The 14,079-nt window shown below is 48.1% G+C and overlaps 2 protein-coding genes across 3 annotated transcripts; one reads left to right on the top strand and one right to left on the bottom strand.

The window, feature by feature from the left end:
• Window positions 1–415: 415 nt before the first annotated feature.
• Window positions 416–1,638, top strand: LOC123075443 (E3 ubiquitin-protein ligase Os03g0188200-like). The gene has a single exon (XM_044498046.1). It carries the CDS (start codon window positions 482–484, stop codon window positions 1,520–1,522), a length of 1,041 nt encoding a protein of 346 aa, XP_044353981.1. The 5' UTR covers window positions 416–481; the 3' UTR covers window positions 1,523–1,638.
• A 7,355-nt stretch (window positions 1,639–8,993) lies between these two features.
• On the bottom strand, window positions 8,994–14,024 carry LOC123080489 (bifunctional purine biosynthesis protein PurH). Of its 2 annotated transcripts, none has more exons than XM_044503415.1 (11): window positions 13,750–14,024; window positions 12,790–12,868; window positions 12,550–12,646; window positions 12,106–12,208; window positions 11,853–11,983; window positions 11,469–11,646; window positions 11,214–11,371; window positions 10,747–10,956; window positions 10,239–10,586; window positions 9,560–9,686; window positions 8,994–9,474 (listed from the first exon to the last, which is right to left on the bottom strand). In XM_044503415.1, the coding sequence occupies exons 1-11, from the start codon at window positions 13,955–13,957 to the stop codon at window positions 9,323–9,325; spliced, it is 1,791 nt and encodes a 596-aa protein (XP_044359350.1). In that variant the 5' UTR covers window positions 13,958–14,024; the 3' UTR covers window positions 8,994–9,322. The 2 variants fall into 2 exon arrangements, with proteins under 2 accessions (XP_044359350.1, XP_044359351.1); XM_044503416.1 differs by having other exon boundaries at window positions 12,790–12,865; window positions 13,750–14,008.
• Between the last annotated feature and the right edge of the window lie 55 nt (window positions 14,025–14,079).

Below are 14,079 nucleotides of genomic sequence, written 5' to 3'. Positions count from 1 at the left end.
AGGTGCTCATAGGGGTAGGGTGTGCGTGTGTATGTTTATAGGGATGAGTGTATGCGCGTGTATATGAGCGCTTGTGTTTGTACTGATGTTCAAAAAAAATTGGATTATTTAGAAAAAAAAATAATTACAATAATCATAATTTGGAAATGACATTAATTTCATTAAAGACAATTAGTTTTGGAATCAAACATTAATTATAATTAATCTTGAAAATAATATTAATATCGACCATTACTAATCGGGGAAAGGAGAGTCGTTGGAGATGCTCCTATTACCATTCTGCATCGAAATCTCGTGCCGCTGGAAATTGCAATAAAGCGCATGAATCTTAACGTAAAATCTTTTGTTTTTTTAGATGTTATTAACGGAAAATCTGGTAAATGTATGTATACCTCATCAAGTCTGGAGTCTACTAACTCCTCCCCGGCCGAGACTCAGACCCAGCTCCTCCGCCAGAACCAACCCTAGCCGCCGCGGCGCGATGGCCGCCTCCGGCAAGCGTTCCTTGGCCGCCGTCATACTCGCGGCGATCGCTTCCTGTGCGGCTGCGCAGACGCCAGGAGGCCCGGGATCTCACAAGAACTCGATGACTTTCTCCGACGTCATGGCCATCTTGTTCTTCATGGCCTTCTTCTTCCCCGTCTTCGTCGTCCTCCTCGCGTTCGCCTGCCTCCGCCTGTTCCGGCCGCCGGACGAGCCCCCGGCCGGCGACGACTCGTCGTCGGACCGGTCGCTCCACAAGGAGGGACTGAACGCCGCGGAGATCGCGGCGCTGCCGCTGGTGTCCTATCGCGACGTCAAGCAGCACCGAATCGGCGCCAGCGGGGTCGACCCGCTGGAGTGCGCGGTCTGCCTCCTGGAGTTCGGCGACGACGACAGCCTCCGCCTCCTGCCGGCGTGCCCGCACGCGTTCCACCCGGAGTGCATCAGCCTCTGGCTGGCGAAGCACGTCACGTGCCCGCTCTGCCGCGCCAGCGTCCTCGACCCGCCAGTCCTTGACCCCGAGGAGCTGATGCAGCCTCCGTCGCCGGAGGAGACGCCGGCGCCGCACGAATCGCCGCGCCGGCTCGCGGATCACGACACGGTGGTGGTGCTAATCGAGGACCCCGGCTGCAACGAGGAGGAGGACGAGAGGACAAGGGTCCTTGCGAGGAGGATGCGGTGCGAGGCCGCCGGGCGTCAGGCGCTGCCGCGGTCGAACTCGACGGGGCACGAGCGCGCCGGCGGGACGGAGCACTTCGCGCTGCGGCTGCCGGAGCACGTTCGGCTCGAGATCCTGATGTCGCACAGGCTGAGGCACGTGACGAGCGCGGTCGCGTCCGTGCGCGTGAGGGAAGGGAGCGCCCATGACCCAAGCGCCGGCGGCAATTCAGTGCGGAGCGCCGTGGCGAGGCTGCTCTCACTTTTCGCGCCCGGGGACGGGCGGAAGGGAGACGACGAGGAGAAGTCCGGGGGCTCGTCTCGCCGGCGGCGCGATGACTCTGCCCGGGGGGCAGGAGAAGACAAGCTGAGAAACGGTTGATGAATCGGGAGAACAGGAGAGCGGAACCTTGACGGCTTCGATGATTTGGCTAGTTGTGTTTGTGTGGTTTTGTGAGCTGCGATCGGGACTGCATCAATTTTTCCTACGGATTTTGAAGAACGAAAATGTTAGGGAATGGCTAGATGTAAGTCGCTTGAAAAACGAATTTGGGTAAGTTGATTTCGTTTCAGCAGTTGGATGGAAAACTGGCGGTATTGCTTCTTCAACCTTCAGACGGCCTCCTTCTTCTTCCCCCAACCACCAAGTGTGCCACTCGCCGAACCGCCGACCACCACCGCCTACTGCCCCCCACCCCCACCACCACCACCGCAGTTCTTCCGGCCCCACCCTTCCCTAAGATAGATGATGGGGTAGCCCTCCGGTGAGTCCCTTCCTTCTCCTTCCTTCCCTCCGACCTCCTTCTTTGTCCTTCTCTTTCCCTCCTTCGAAGTCGACTGACCACAATAATTAAAGTCAGTCGACTGACATTTAGCTATTGTGAAAATGTGATATTTCTGTAGTATTGTAAAAATGTCTTACATTAAGTTACAGAAACAATAGTATTTTAATTACATTAATTGCTTATGAATGGTTTTCCTAGAGGGCGCTAATTTTCATGTGTGAATATTAAAACCACACACATGATAATTCCTATTCGTTCTAATGCACCCACTTTTAAAGAAACGACACGTACGCTGTCATACACCTTCCAGAGGGAACAACTCCATTTGTAGCAATAAAACCCTATATGATGTAGCATGCCAATTACTTAGACTAGTAAAAATCCCAACAGGGTAACAAAACTATGGGACAGACTATAAGTCAGCTGATTCTTTTCGGTGCAAGTCACTTTCTATTGCATTGGCTGACGGAACTCCATCCAATGGCCTGGATTGCGCAATCATTGTTCATCGTCCTCATGCGTCGCCTCCCAAGCAATGTGACTGCCGACGTCCACCACACAAGGCCATCCCTCTAAGCCCCGCCTATTTCGACGCCCGCAAGCCACCGCCGCCCCAGGCACCTGCACTTGTTTGTCAACGTGCTTCCTCGCTGCTTCTCACGACATGCAGCACCGTCGCCAGATTCAACCTCGAGCTCAACGCGTCTTCCTTGCAAAATTGACTTACACCCCAAAAAAATTCAGTTGACATACATAGAGCCCACGTGTCAAACTATGCATGTATTGGCCACTTAATTATCACAATGAATGTTGAATGCATGCGGGTTTTGAGCATCTCGTCACTATCACCATGCCCTTCCTCCTTCCACCATTTTCCAACTATCATCAACTTCATCTCTGCCCCGATTGATTGCGCTGGGCGTGACGGAGCGGTGGATGTCGGGGCGGCGGCCCCGAGAGAATCACTGTGGCGACCAGACTTCTATGGCAACGATGATGGTGGGAGCGATGTCGGCGACGCGGCAATGGTTGCGGTAGTCGGCTCTTCTCCGGCGTGTCCACGGTTTTCGCCTCGGTTTGCTTGTTGTTATGGAGTCGAAGCTGCGGCGGCGGGGGCCTGTGGTGTACGATGACTGGCTGCAGGTGGCCCGTTTGGCGATCTTCCGTGGCGCCAGCCATGCCCGGTTTTGTTTCTTCTGAGTTCTCCGTCAGAGTCGGAGCTGCGTTGTCTGGCCGCATGTCGACTTGTCGTCGATAAGGGTGGGCTTTGCTCTGTGTGTTTCAATCTATGGGAGTGGGCTTGGCCCTTATTGTTCCGGTTTTTGCCCGGTTTTTCGTAATTAACTGGGCACTTCTCTTCTGCTTAATTAATAGACGAGGCAATCTTTGCCTCCGTTTTGAAAAAAAAAACTTCATCTCTGCCATCTGGGCTCTCCAACGCCTCTTTTTTCACCCCGAGTCTATGTTGGATATATCTTAGAAAAATAAATATCAAATAAAATTGAAACAATGTAACTTTTCATGTGTTGAGGATAAGGATGCAATGATTAACACATAGAAGGCATAGCTTGTCCGAAGAATTACCCTCTAATAAAGTGACTATGTGACCTTCATATCGTTGCTACAAGGTTATGTCCAGGTTCAGAACTTCAAGTAAGTACCACTAAGTGATGGTGTTCAATCTTCATGGTAAAATATACTCCCACCGTCTCAAAATGTAAGACATTTTTTGATACTGTCATAGTGTCAAAAAACATCTTGCATTTTAAGACAGAGGGAGTACCAAACAATGCAGCTGCTCTCATCTATTTTCAATCTATTGCCATTTGCTTAGACTCATCTTGGAGCCATGAATGGCAAGAAAAGTAGTTTCCCAACTCCCAAATAACAACTGATGTATGCCTTTTCCAAGAAAAAAATTAATCATCATGCATGCTTTCCTTCCAAACTCCGCGTCATCAAGTAGCTTCTTGATGCCACTAGGCTTCTTGCGCTTCGTCGCAGAGTAGTGGAAAAAGGATCTTGTGCATTTGAAATTCTTTTTTTTTCTTGGAGAAGATTAAAAATTGGCATGTCGGCGCTGAAACCCAAAAATTTCCTGAATGTTTTCACTGGCGATTTGCAAAGTTAGTACTATGGAGCATTTGAAATCCTTTTTTTCCTTTGGGAAGATTAAAAATTTCTTTGTTGGGCCGAAGCTGCTTCATGGGCCTGATTCCGACATTTGGCCCAATATCTAGCTAGCTGCATGCCCACCACCACTCAGTCACACTGGCCGCCACCACTCCTCAACTGCCCCCCCTCCCCCCCGAACCGAAACCCTCGCCGTAACAGGAACAATTCTAACCCACCATGGAAAAGGGTGTGGTCACTTCCCTTGCCAAACAAAATCATCCACTTCCTATGGAGGCTAGCTTCAAATAGCCTTCCACTAAGAAGGAAGTTAATCCGTCGAGGAGTGCATGTTGAACCCCTCTGCCCTGTATGTCTCCGATTAAATGAGGATGGGGGGGCAGTTATTTTTCAGATTTTAAAAGGTTAAAGCTCTATGGAGAGCCCTTCAACTAGAGGAATGGAGATGTAAACTTGCAGGATGCACTGAAGCTGAAGGGGTTATCGAGGAGATTTTGAGAGCAGAGATTGAAAAGAAGCTGACCATATGCACAGCACTCTGGCTATGGTGGTCAAACAGAAATAAGTGCAATCAAGGCGAGGCTTCAAGAAGCAGCATTGAAGATCTCCAATTTTCAGTAATGAAGCATGTGGGTGACGGTGAGTACATGAACCTGTTGAACAAAAGTAAAAGTTTCTGCCAACAACAAGCCCAGGTTTGGGAACCACCTCCTGCAAACTTGTTGAAAATTAATTGTGATGGTGCTTTTCGGGAAGACACAAATTCAGGAGGATGGGGCATTGTCATCAGGAATGAAAATGGACAAGTGTTGGCTGCTGGTGCAGGACATTTACAGAATATGGCCATGGGTGATGCCTTACAAGCTGAAGCACATGCAGCTCTTAATGCAGTTTGGTGTGCATCAGAAATGGGGTGCAGGCGTATAATCTTGGAAACAGATGCTCTAAACCTGAAACAAGCTATCACTAGCAGCGATTTTAGAACCTGTTTAGAGAGATTAAATACATTCCAGCTAGATGTATCCTTTGATAGCTTCTACTCCCTCCCTCCGTTCCTAAATATAAGTCTTTCTAGAGATTTCAACAAGTGACTACATACGGAGAAAAATGAATGAATCTATACTTTAAAATATGTCTACGTACATCCGTATATTGTAGTCCATTTGAAATGTCTAAAAAGACTTATATTTAGGAACGGAGGGAGTATATTTCTATTTGCCCACGGGCATGTAATGTTGTAGCACATAATTTAGCAGCGCGTGGTGCAAGCTCAGGAATTGGCAGTCACCCAAACTCCAAGGGCCCCCGATAGGTATGCTCATGGGCATGGAGGCCCAGGGAGAGGCAGGGTCGCAAGCCACACGCAGAAGAACGAGCCTGCACCGGACGTTAAAAAGTGCAGTAGCCACAGACGCATGTAGCCCATGATGAGTCCATGACATCTGATCGGTAGACGCTAGTTTTCTTCCAATCGTGACGATCCCTATTCTATCCCCCCGAGCCCCCGATCGGTAGTTGCCGCCGCTGGACCAACTGCCACAGTAGGCCAATGAAATTCTCTCTTCAATCTCTCTCTGGGTCCTCGCTTCCTCCAATCCTCCTTCTTCTCTATCTGGTCTCAACACCCCCTAATCCAGTCTTCAAAACCCCTAATCCAAGGCCACGATGGCAGGCTGTAGGTCATCAGCAATTCCTTGTTGACTTCACTGACCATGAAGACATGCGATCTGCCCTGATGCGTTTTAGGCTCCTACCAGTTCGCTGAGATTCTACTTAGGTCGTTCCTCAACGTCCAATCTACCAAGGTGTGTAGCTTGTATCCTCTTAAACATCGACTGGATACGTACCACATCTAGCTAGCAAATGTGAGTTAATATTCTAGATCATGCTACATAATTCTACCAATAGCTATATATGACTCGGAGATTTAATGTAGACAGGTCTCTAGCAAAAGTTCACATTTCATTACGCAATTGTTTTTTAAGAGATACAGTATTTCACATGGAATTGATATATGAGATCTATAATGATACCGTTTTGCTAAAGCACATCTAGTTCCACCCCGGGCCCCCACACCGGGTAGACAGGTCTTTTTTTTGAGCTATTTTTGAAGATTATACTAAGGCCCCAGATTCTAGTTCCACCCCGGGCCCCCAAAATCTCAGGACCGGCCCTGAATGGAATGCAATGGTGTTCCTTTCAACAACAAAAAAACCCTCGCCGTCACCTCCCCCACCCGGCGGCGGCGGCCATGGACGACCCGCAAGTGATCCTCGGCGTCTTCAGGAGCCAAGTGTGCGCCAGAATGGAGCACAACGGCATGGATCGCGATATGGTGGAGTACGGCTACAACCTGATGCTCTACTGCGTGTACGCCTACATCCCGGACCCGCCCGTCTCCCCCGCCGCCACCCTCTCGCTATCCGGCGTCCCTGACGGCGTCGACCGCATCAGCCGCCTCCCCGATGCGGTCCTCCGCGACATCGTCTCCCGCCTCCCCGCCAAGGACGCCGCGCGCACCGCCGCCCTCGCCTCGCGCTGGCGCTCCATCTGGCGCTCGGCGCCCCTCTCTCTTGTCGACAGCCATCTGCTCCCGGACGGCGGCGCGTCCGGGCCGTTCATCATCGGCGCTCCCTCTCCCCGCGCCATCACCGCCGCGGTCTCCAGCGCCCTCGCGGCGCACCCGGGGCCTTTCCGCTGCGTCCACCTCACCCGCGGCACCATGGACGAGCACCGAGGCGAGATGGCGCGCTGGATCGACATGCTCGTCGCAAAGGGGGTCCAAGAGCTCGTATTTGTCAACCGCCCTTGGCCGATTGACCTGCGCCTCCCCGCCACTCTTCAGCTGCGCCTCCCTCACCCGCCTCTGTCTTGGCGTCTTTAGGCTCCCGGACACCGCCGCCGTGCCGCGCGGCGCCAGATTCCCCAACCTCCGGGAGCTCATCCTCTGCTTGAATACCATGGAAGAGCGTGATCTCGCCTTCTTGCTTGAGAGAAGCCCCGTCCTGGAGTTCCTCTTCATCATGGGAAACCAGGCCGGCGGAGTGCGCCTCCGCCTTGTCAGCCACAGCCTGCGGTGCGTTCAGCTCGGCTTCTCCTTCTCAGCTTGCAATACTAGTGGGCAGTGGCGATGTTTATGCATGGTCAGAACTCAGAACTGTGAACCAGATCAGTTATAAAACTGCTGCCCTGCTGCTGCATGATAATTGCTTTTTTTAGAATACTGCATGATATATAATTGCTGTCCTCATAGATAAGAAAAAGATACCTCATTTATGTATGTATGCTGATCGATTTCATCTGCAGTCCCGCCGCATATCTGAAGAGTCCACTGGCAAGGTCAATCTCAGGTTCTGGCAGGAAGGCGGTCCCATCAAATGCGTCATGGAGAGCACGAAGAAGGTGTTCTTTTACGAGTTCAGAGGGACGAGAAGCGAGGTTACTTTCCTCAAGTTTGTCGCGGAGAGAGCTCGGGTGCTGGAGCAGATGGTGGTTGTGGTGACCAGGGAATGTTTCTCCTCGGGGGATGATAACGTGAGCGCCAAGCTCAAGCCTCTGACCACTTGCAACTAGAGCTCTTCAACAGCCCGCTCGCTGACGGGGAATCTACAGTTCACAGCCAGAAGCTAGCTTCTGATTTTGAGTTTGCTGACCCTTTTGACCTCAAGTACTACTCAACAGGACAAAGGAGCTATGTGATTTAGGGCAACGTACAATGGTTGATAAGACAGTCTTATCTTAAGTCTTGCATGTAATTCAGAGATGACAAAAAAGAGTGTCTACAATGGGTCATCTCTTAGCCTTATCTTCAATAACTAGCTATTCCTAAAAATGTGGTGATACATATTGTGCTAAGAGATCATCTCTTGTTTTCTCTTAAATAAGAGAAGATAAGCTTTTTTTTATGAGTTATCTCTTCTCCACCTCATCATTTATCCTATGTGGCACTCCTAAGATAGCACCATTGTACATGCCCTTAATGGTAGCGTGGCGCCGCGCCGTGCCACTTGTACTAGAACACTACCGGTACATAACTAGAATTTGTGTTGTGGCAGCAGCTGAAAGACCTACTTCTACAAGGCATGCTTTCTGCAGGTGATATTACATGATGAGGTTGTTTGTGCCAAATAAAGTCTTATGTGGCTGGATGCTGGTGGAAGAAGTAACAGATTGATTTAGATAAAATGTTAGTGGTACCAATTCTGTCCTGTCAGCAGGGCTACTCCAGTGAGTAGGGGTATGGAATTTCTGTTTTGTCCAACTGCTGTTTCGTTCATGGAGTGAAGTAGGGGTATGCATTAGGCATTGGGCTCATTCTTAGACCATCACACCTGGCCGTGCGCATCTATGCCCAAGCTCGGCGCGACACGATGCTATAGGAGTGCCCTTGAGGATGTCAAGACTGTTAGCTATGCATACTACATAGTGAAAGATCAGCCAGTTTGTGCTGGCATAGATGAGGCACAAATGTTTCTTTCCAGGTGAAACTGTTGTTGCAAATGGTTTGCTGTAATTGCTTCATGGAAGAATGTAAATGGTTTGGACAAACAGCTCGCGATACAGCTCTCTTGGAGGCTGTCAGCATGCAAGTTGCTCAAATTCTACACCAGGGATCTATACATTGCCCTGGTTGTAACAAGCAACAAGCAGAACACTGTTCAGTTGCAAATGCATCTGAAGTTGATTGAGATTTCATTCTGCTTCGGCGCGATTCCATTCATGCTTCTCTCAGTAGAATGCTTCTAAATTTCATTATATCCATCTGAATGGATTCCACAAGGAAAAAGGAAAACGATCATTCATAGTCTCTTTCTCTGGAAGCTACACGCAGGCAGCATCTGATACCCTTTGCCCATCCACAGAATTGGCATAATTCTACAAACCAGCATCTGAAGGTTGCTGGCAAACAAAAATCTTCAAGCCGAGATCACGTGCTGGCATCTGAAAAGGTCAGAATGGCCTCACAAGTTGGATTCATGTCGACGTCTGAATACAAACACAGTTTTTGCTTGGTTTAACTAGTACATGGCCCCTGGTTTTCCGACCTTGTTATTACCCAGCCGCTGCTGGCTCAGCAATGTGACGAACACCTAGGCGTCCTCACTTGCGTACGTGGCAAAATGCTTCCGCCACCGTCATACAATTAATCCTAGTTGGACTCAGAATCACCTGCGCCTGTCTTATTGCGACAAACATCCGCAAGTTTCCGCGGCGGACTGACTACCGATAGACCGGTGATACGGCCTTAAGTGCTCAGGTTAGGCTCAGTGCCTGAAGTGGCGGACGCCGGTGAAGAGGAGGGACACGCCGTACTTATTGCAGCAGTCAACGGCATCCTTGTCCCTCATGCTGCCGCCAGGCTGCGCGATCGTGCCGATGCCGTTCTCACACGCTTCCTCCACGGCATCCTTCCAAGCTGCAGTTTCATTTACGCGAGTCAATTTTCCGACCTGTAAGACCTCACTTGGTCAAATCAAATGGGGTTGTTGTTTTGTTCTCACGGAATGGGAAGAAGGCGTCGCTGGCCAGAGCGGCTCCCTTGGCGGCCTCCCCTGCTTTCCTGAAGGCGATCCTCAGGCTGTCCACCCTGTTTGGCTGCCCGCTCCCCATGCCCAGCATGCAATTATCCTGCACTCACAAGAGGATCAGTCAAGAATTCACTCAGCAAAACTACTCACTGAACGAAACTTGGCAGGTCAGTGATTTGTGAGTTTGCACTACCTAATTTGACAACAGTTGAAGAGAAAAAAAGGATCAATGACCAGAGTTTCTTTCTTTGCAAATTATGCCGAGTATATTGACGTTGGGTTGCACTTTGCACTAGTTTTAGACAGGTTCCTCAGCACACGCCACACCAACAGATGGTCCATAGGTGGGCATGGAGATAAAACCAAGGTCGAAAATCGGTGCAAGTTCAGAGTTTCTTTCTTTGCAGATTATGCCAAGTATCTCAGCATTGGGTTGCACTATGCACTAGTTTCAGACAAGTTGCTCCCCCCATCAGACGCCACACCAACAGATGGAGATAAAACCAAAGTTGAAAATTGGTGCAAGTTCAGCGAAAGGTCAAAATACATGATGTTATATGGAATACAAGTACTGAAAACGGCGGGTGTTTTTGCTTGCAATGGATGTGTTACTGTACCTATTTTTATTTGGCACACTGAGAAATGCACTAACCTTGGCAATCACAATGGCGTTGCTCTTGACGTGCTTCACGCAGAGCCAGGCGAACTTGGCATCCGATAGCTCACTGTCCGTCGGAGCTCTCTCAGAACCCGTCGTGAAGGTGATGTCTTCTGGGGTTAGATCGTCGGACTCTTGAGCTAGCCAACCACCACTGACCTGCCTGAGCGACAGCATGTTTTCCCCACTTCTCTTTGCCTCAAGGATCCTCAACGTCTTGGATTTCCCTTTGAGGACCTCGAGGCCCTTCTCTGTGTATCCTGGTGCCACCACGATCTCATAGAACATCCGAGTCTCGCCATCTGTAGGACTTCTAAACTCGCGAATCTCCTTTGCAAGATCCTACACCAGAGAAATTTTATTATTTGCCCCTCTCAGGCTATCACAATTCACGACTAATTGAGAATTTGCAAATGAGCATGCAGGAACATGTCATGGACAGTAACACAACTACAAAAACGGTATGAGCTTGTGAAGCATAAGATCAGAGTCTAGTGCATACCTCGTCAACTGTGGTGTTGAATGCAACGATTCCGCCAAATGCACTCACAGGATCTGCCCTTACGGCCAACCTGTATGCCTCAAGAACATCCTGCCGGGATGCAACACCGCACGGATTGGTGTGCTTAACCACAACACAAGTAGGATTCTCAAACTCTGACACACAATTCCATGCAGCATCAGCATCCAAGTAATTGTTATAAGACATTTCCTGCAAAGAGGAAGGAGTTATGAAAACCCCTGAAGAAGCATCGCTGAACTTTTTGACAATATGAGTTCACAAGGAGCATGAATATCCAAAAACAAGGTGTGTGTGTGTGTGTACTGAACAAACCAAATATTAAATTTAGAGAAACATGGAGTTCGTGGCAACAACCCAGAAGAGATTGCTCTTTGTATACTCTTGAATAATTAGTGGACCACTGTTGTTGTAACAAGAACTGGAAAATAAATATGTGACGCCCTAACCTTTCCATGGTGCTGAAATGATGTTGCAATACCACCGGCATTGACTAGAGAAAGACTCCTGTCACCGTAAAATGCGGCCTTTTGATGAGGATTTTCACCATAACGAAGTGTAGACTTCATCGAGAGGGGAACAGTAAAGCTTGGGGGAAATATATCTCCTACATACATACAACCAAGACCAATGTGATATCTGGTAAAAATAGCAGACGAACTTTCAGATAAGTATTTGACCATTTACCAAAAGAAGGATCATACCACCGCTCGATTGCTTCCACAACCACTCTGAGACGGCTGAATCATAAGAAGCCACATGCTGGAAAGCTTTCCATGCCAGCATCCGGCGGAACTGTGGGTCCGCTTGCTTTTCTTGTAGATATTTCAATAAAGCAGGGTAATCATGATGATCCACAACAACAAGAACATCCTTATGATTCTGTCAGGTTAACAAAGATATCAGTATTAAGCCGTACATCAGTTGTACAGAACTATTACATCGATCCCATGAGTATAAATGAATATAAAGCACATTTTCAATAAACAGCAAGTAGATATATGTTAACTTGAACTCAATGTTACGGTAGATTGCAACAACTGCAACCAGCCGCTAAGTATGTAATTTCAAATGATAAACGCAGTTACCTTCGCTGCAGCCCGGATCAATGTAGGCCCACCGATATCAATATTTTCAATGCCATCCTCAAAAGAAATTGTGCCAGAGGTGACCTTATCATAGAATGGATACAAATTCACCACAACCACATCAAATGTCCCTGTGCCCAAAAAAATGTCCTAGTTTAATGAGAATACAGCCAAGATTGTTATATCATGACATGATAATTGGAAGAATATTACAACGGTCCACTAATATAAGATGAAAAAAATGGACTCTCACCTATGCCATGCTCATTCAATGCTTTAAGATGATGCTCCTGGTCTCTTCGGGCAAGAATACCACCATGTATACTGGGGTGCAATGTTTTTACTCTTCCATCAAGCTGCAATCACCAAAAGAGAAATGTAAATGGAGATGAAAAGAAAGAGATATACTAAATATCCTCTAAATGACTAGCCAGAGACAACTATTATGAGGATTGAAGAGACATCAAAGATTATTATATCAGATCCACATGCACCTTTTACATGAATGGACATCAGACTTGCCAACTATATCAACTACAGGTCTATAGCATGCTACAGAAACATTTCACTAAATGAAATTTTACAACACTTGCAACAAATTTTATTCAGGAACTACTTTATTGATTATGATAAACAATGTTGGAATAAAAAAGTTTGAAGAAATGCTCCAGCAGCCAAACAATAAACTAAGCTATACCATTTCAGGAAAATTTGTAATCTGTTCAACTTTTGTAACATTCACTCCGGCTGCTTCCAGGCTTGACGCTGTACCTCCAGTGGAGATGATAGAAAACCTACAAGGCGCAAAAATCTTCATAAGACCCTACATAACTAGAACTTGGGGAAAGGCGATATATGTGATGAATCAGCACTGCCTGAAGTAGGCATTCGTGTACAACATAATTCCCCATGGTGATGCACGAAAGAGTAGAGTTACCCCAAGCTCTGAAGACCGTTTCCAAGATTGGCCAAGTCTGTTTTATCCGACAGTGATATCAGTGCCTGCTTCACTCCTGCTGTTGTTGGAACTTATCATTAGTTGATTGCTTCAAACAAAATGAGATGACGTTAAATAAAGAGAATATTTATTACCCATGTTATTTGCCTACTTTCTCAAACACGAGCCGTAACAAGACAAATCAATCGGCACATAGCAACAAAGTATCCCCGTATAATACTAAATAACTGATGCAAAATGTTGTCAAGAAAACAAAAAACAAAAAATATTAACTAGTGTCTGCGTAAGGTGTGCCCAGTAATTTAGTCTGCAGGGGTTAGATAGACATTAGCACACAACAATCCAGCCATTCTATCTACATAGTCATTAGACTGTATGTTCTTGTGACTTTTATTCATCACATGAGTAATCAGTTCAGTAGCCTATTCATCAGTCCAACAATCAACAGCCTATCTACACTCATACCACCGGCGGTGGGAATCGGCTACTTACTACTCCCTCCGGTTCTAAATACAAGTCTTTTTTTTAGAGATTTCAATAAGGACAACACACGGATGTATATAGTCCTATTTTAGATTGTAGATTCATCCATTTTACTCTGTATGTAGTCCATATTAATAAAATCTCTAAAAAGACTTACTCCCTCCATTCCAAAATATAGTGCGCCCGCGCTTCCCGAGGTCGAACTTTGACCATAATTTCACGAGACCGACTGCGGCGGGTGAAAAATTACATAATTAAAAACTTCTTTCGAATACGAATTCACTGATATAATTTTTGCTCCCGCCGCAATCGGTCTTGGTAGTTAAATTTACGGTCAAAGTTGAAGCACGGAGATAGAGGAAGCACTACATTTTGGAATGGAGGGAGTATATATTTAGAAACGGAGGGAGTACAAATCTGCTGCAGCAATAATCACAAGGAAGCCGGTTTCGTTACCTGCTTGCGCGCCGACAGCCCTGGCACTGGCGGGCCGTTGGTGGTGGTCGGGGGCGGGGGCCCCGACGGTGGCGGAGCTGAGCCGCGGCGCGACGTGGCTCATGGCGCGGCTCCAGAGCAGGCCGCGGCTGCGGAGGCCGAGCGCGGGGCGGCGCGGAAGGGAGGTGGCAGGTCCGCCGGCGGCTAGTGAGATGGCGGCGCGAACCATGCGCGCTGGGGCTGGCGGCGGCGCGGGAGGAAGGGGGGGGGGGGCAAGGGGACTGGAGAGGCGGGCGCCGACAGGAGGAGAAAGAAAGAAAGCGGCTGCCCTCGGGCTTCTACCTTTTAATA

Source organism: Triticum aestivum, chromosome 3D (assembly GCF_018294505.1).
Source record: "Triticum aestivum cultivar Chinese Spring chromosome 3D, IWGSC CS RefSeq v2.1, whole genome shotgun sequence".
NCBI classification, from domain to species: Eukaryota; Viridiplantae; Streptophyta; class Magnoliopsida; order Poales; family Poaceae; genus Triticum; species Triticum aestivum.
The sequence above is the reverse complement of the archived record's forward strand: the minus strand, read 5'-3'. Positions and strand labels throughout refer to the sequence as shown.

Coding starts and splice junctions, on each gene's coding strand:
- LOC123080489 (XM_044503415.1), bottom strand. CDS start 13,957: ATGGTTCGCGCCGCCATCTCACTAGCCGCCGGCGGACCTGCCACCTCC. Junction 11,647..11,852: donor TGATCCGGGCTGCAGCGAAG/GTAACTGCGTTT, acceptor TTAACCTGACAG/AATCATAAGGATGTTCTTGT. Junction 10,957..11,213: donor CATTTCAGCACCATGGAAAG/GTTAGGGCGTCA, acceptor TCCTCTTTGCAG/GAAATGTCTTATAACAATTA.
- LOC123075443 (XM_044498046.1), top strand. CDS start 482: ATGGCCGCCTCCGGCAAGCGTTCCTTGGCCGCCGTCATACTCGCGGCG.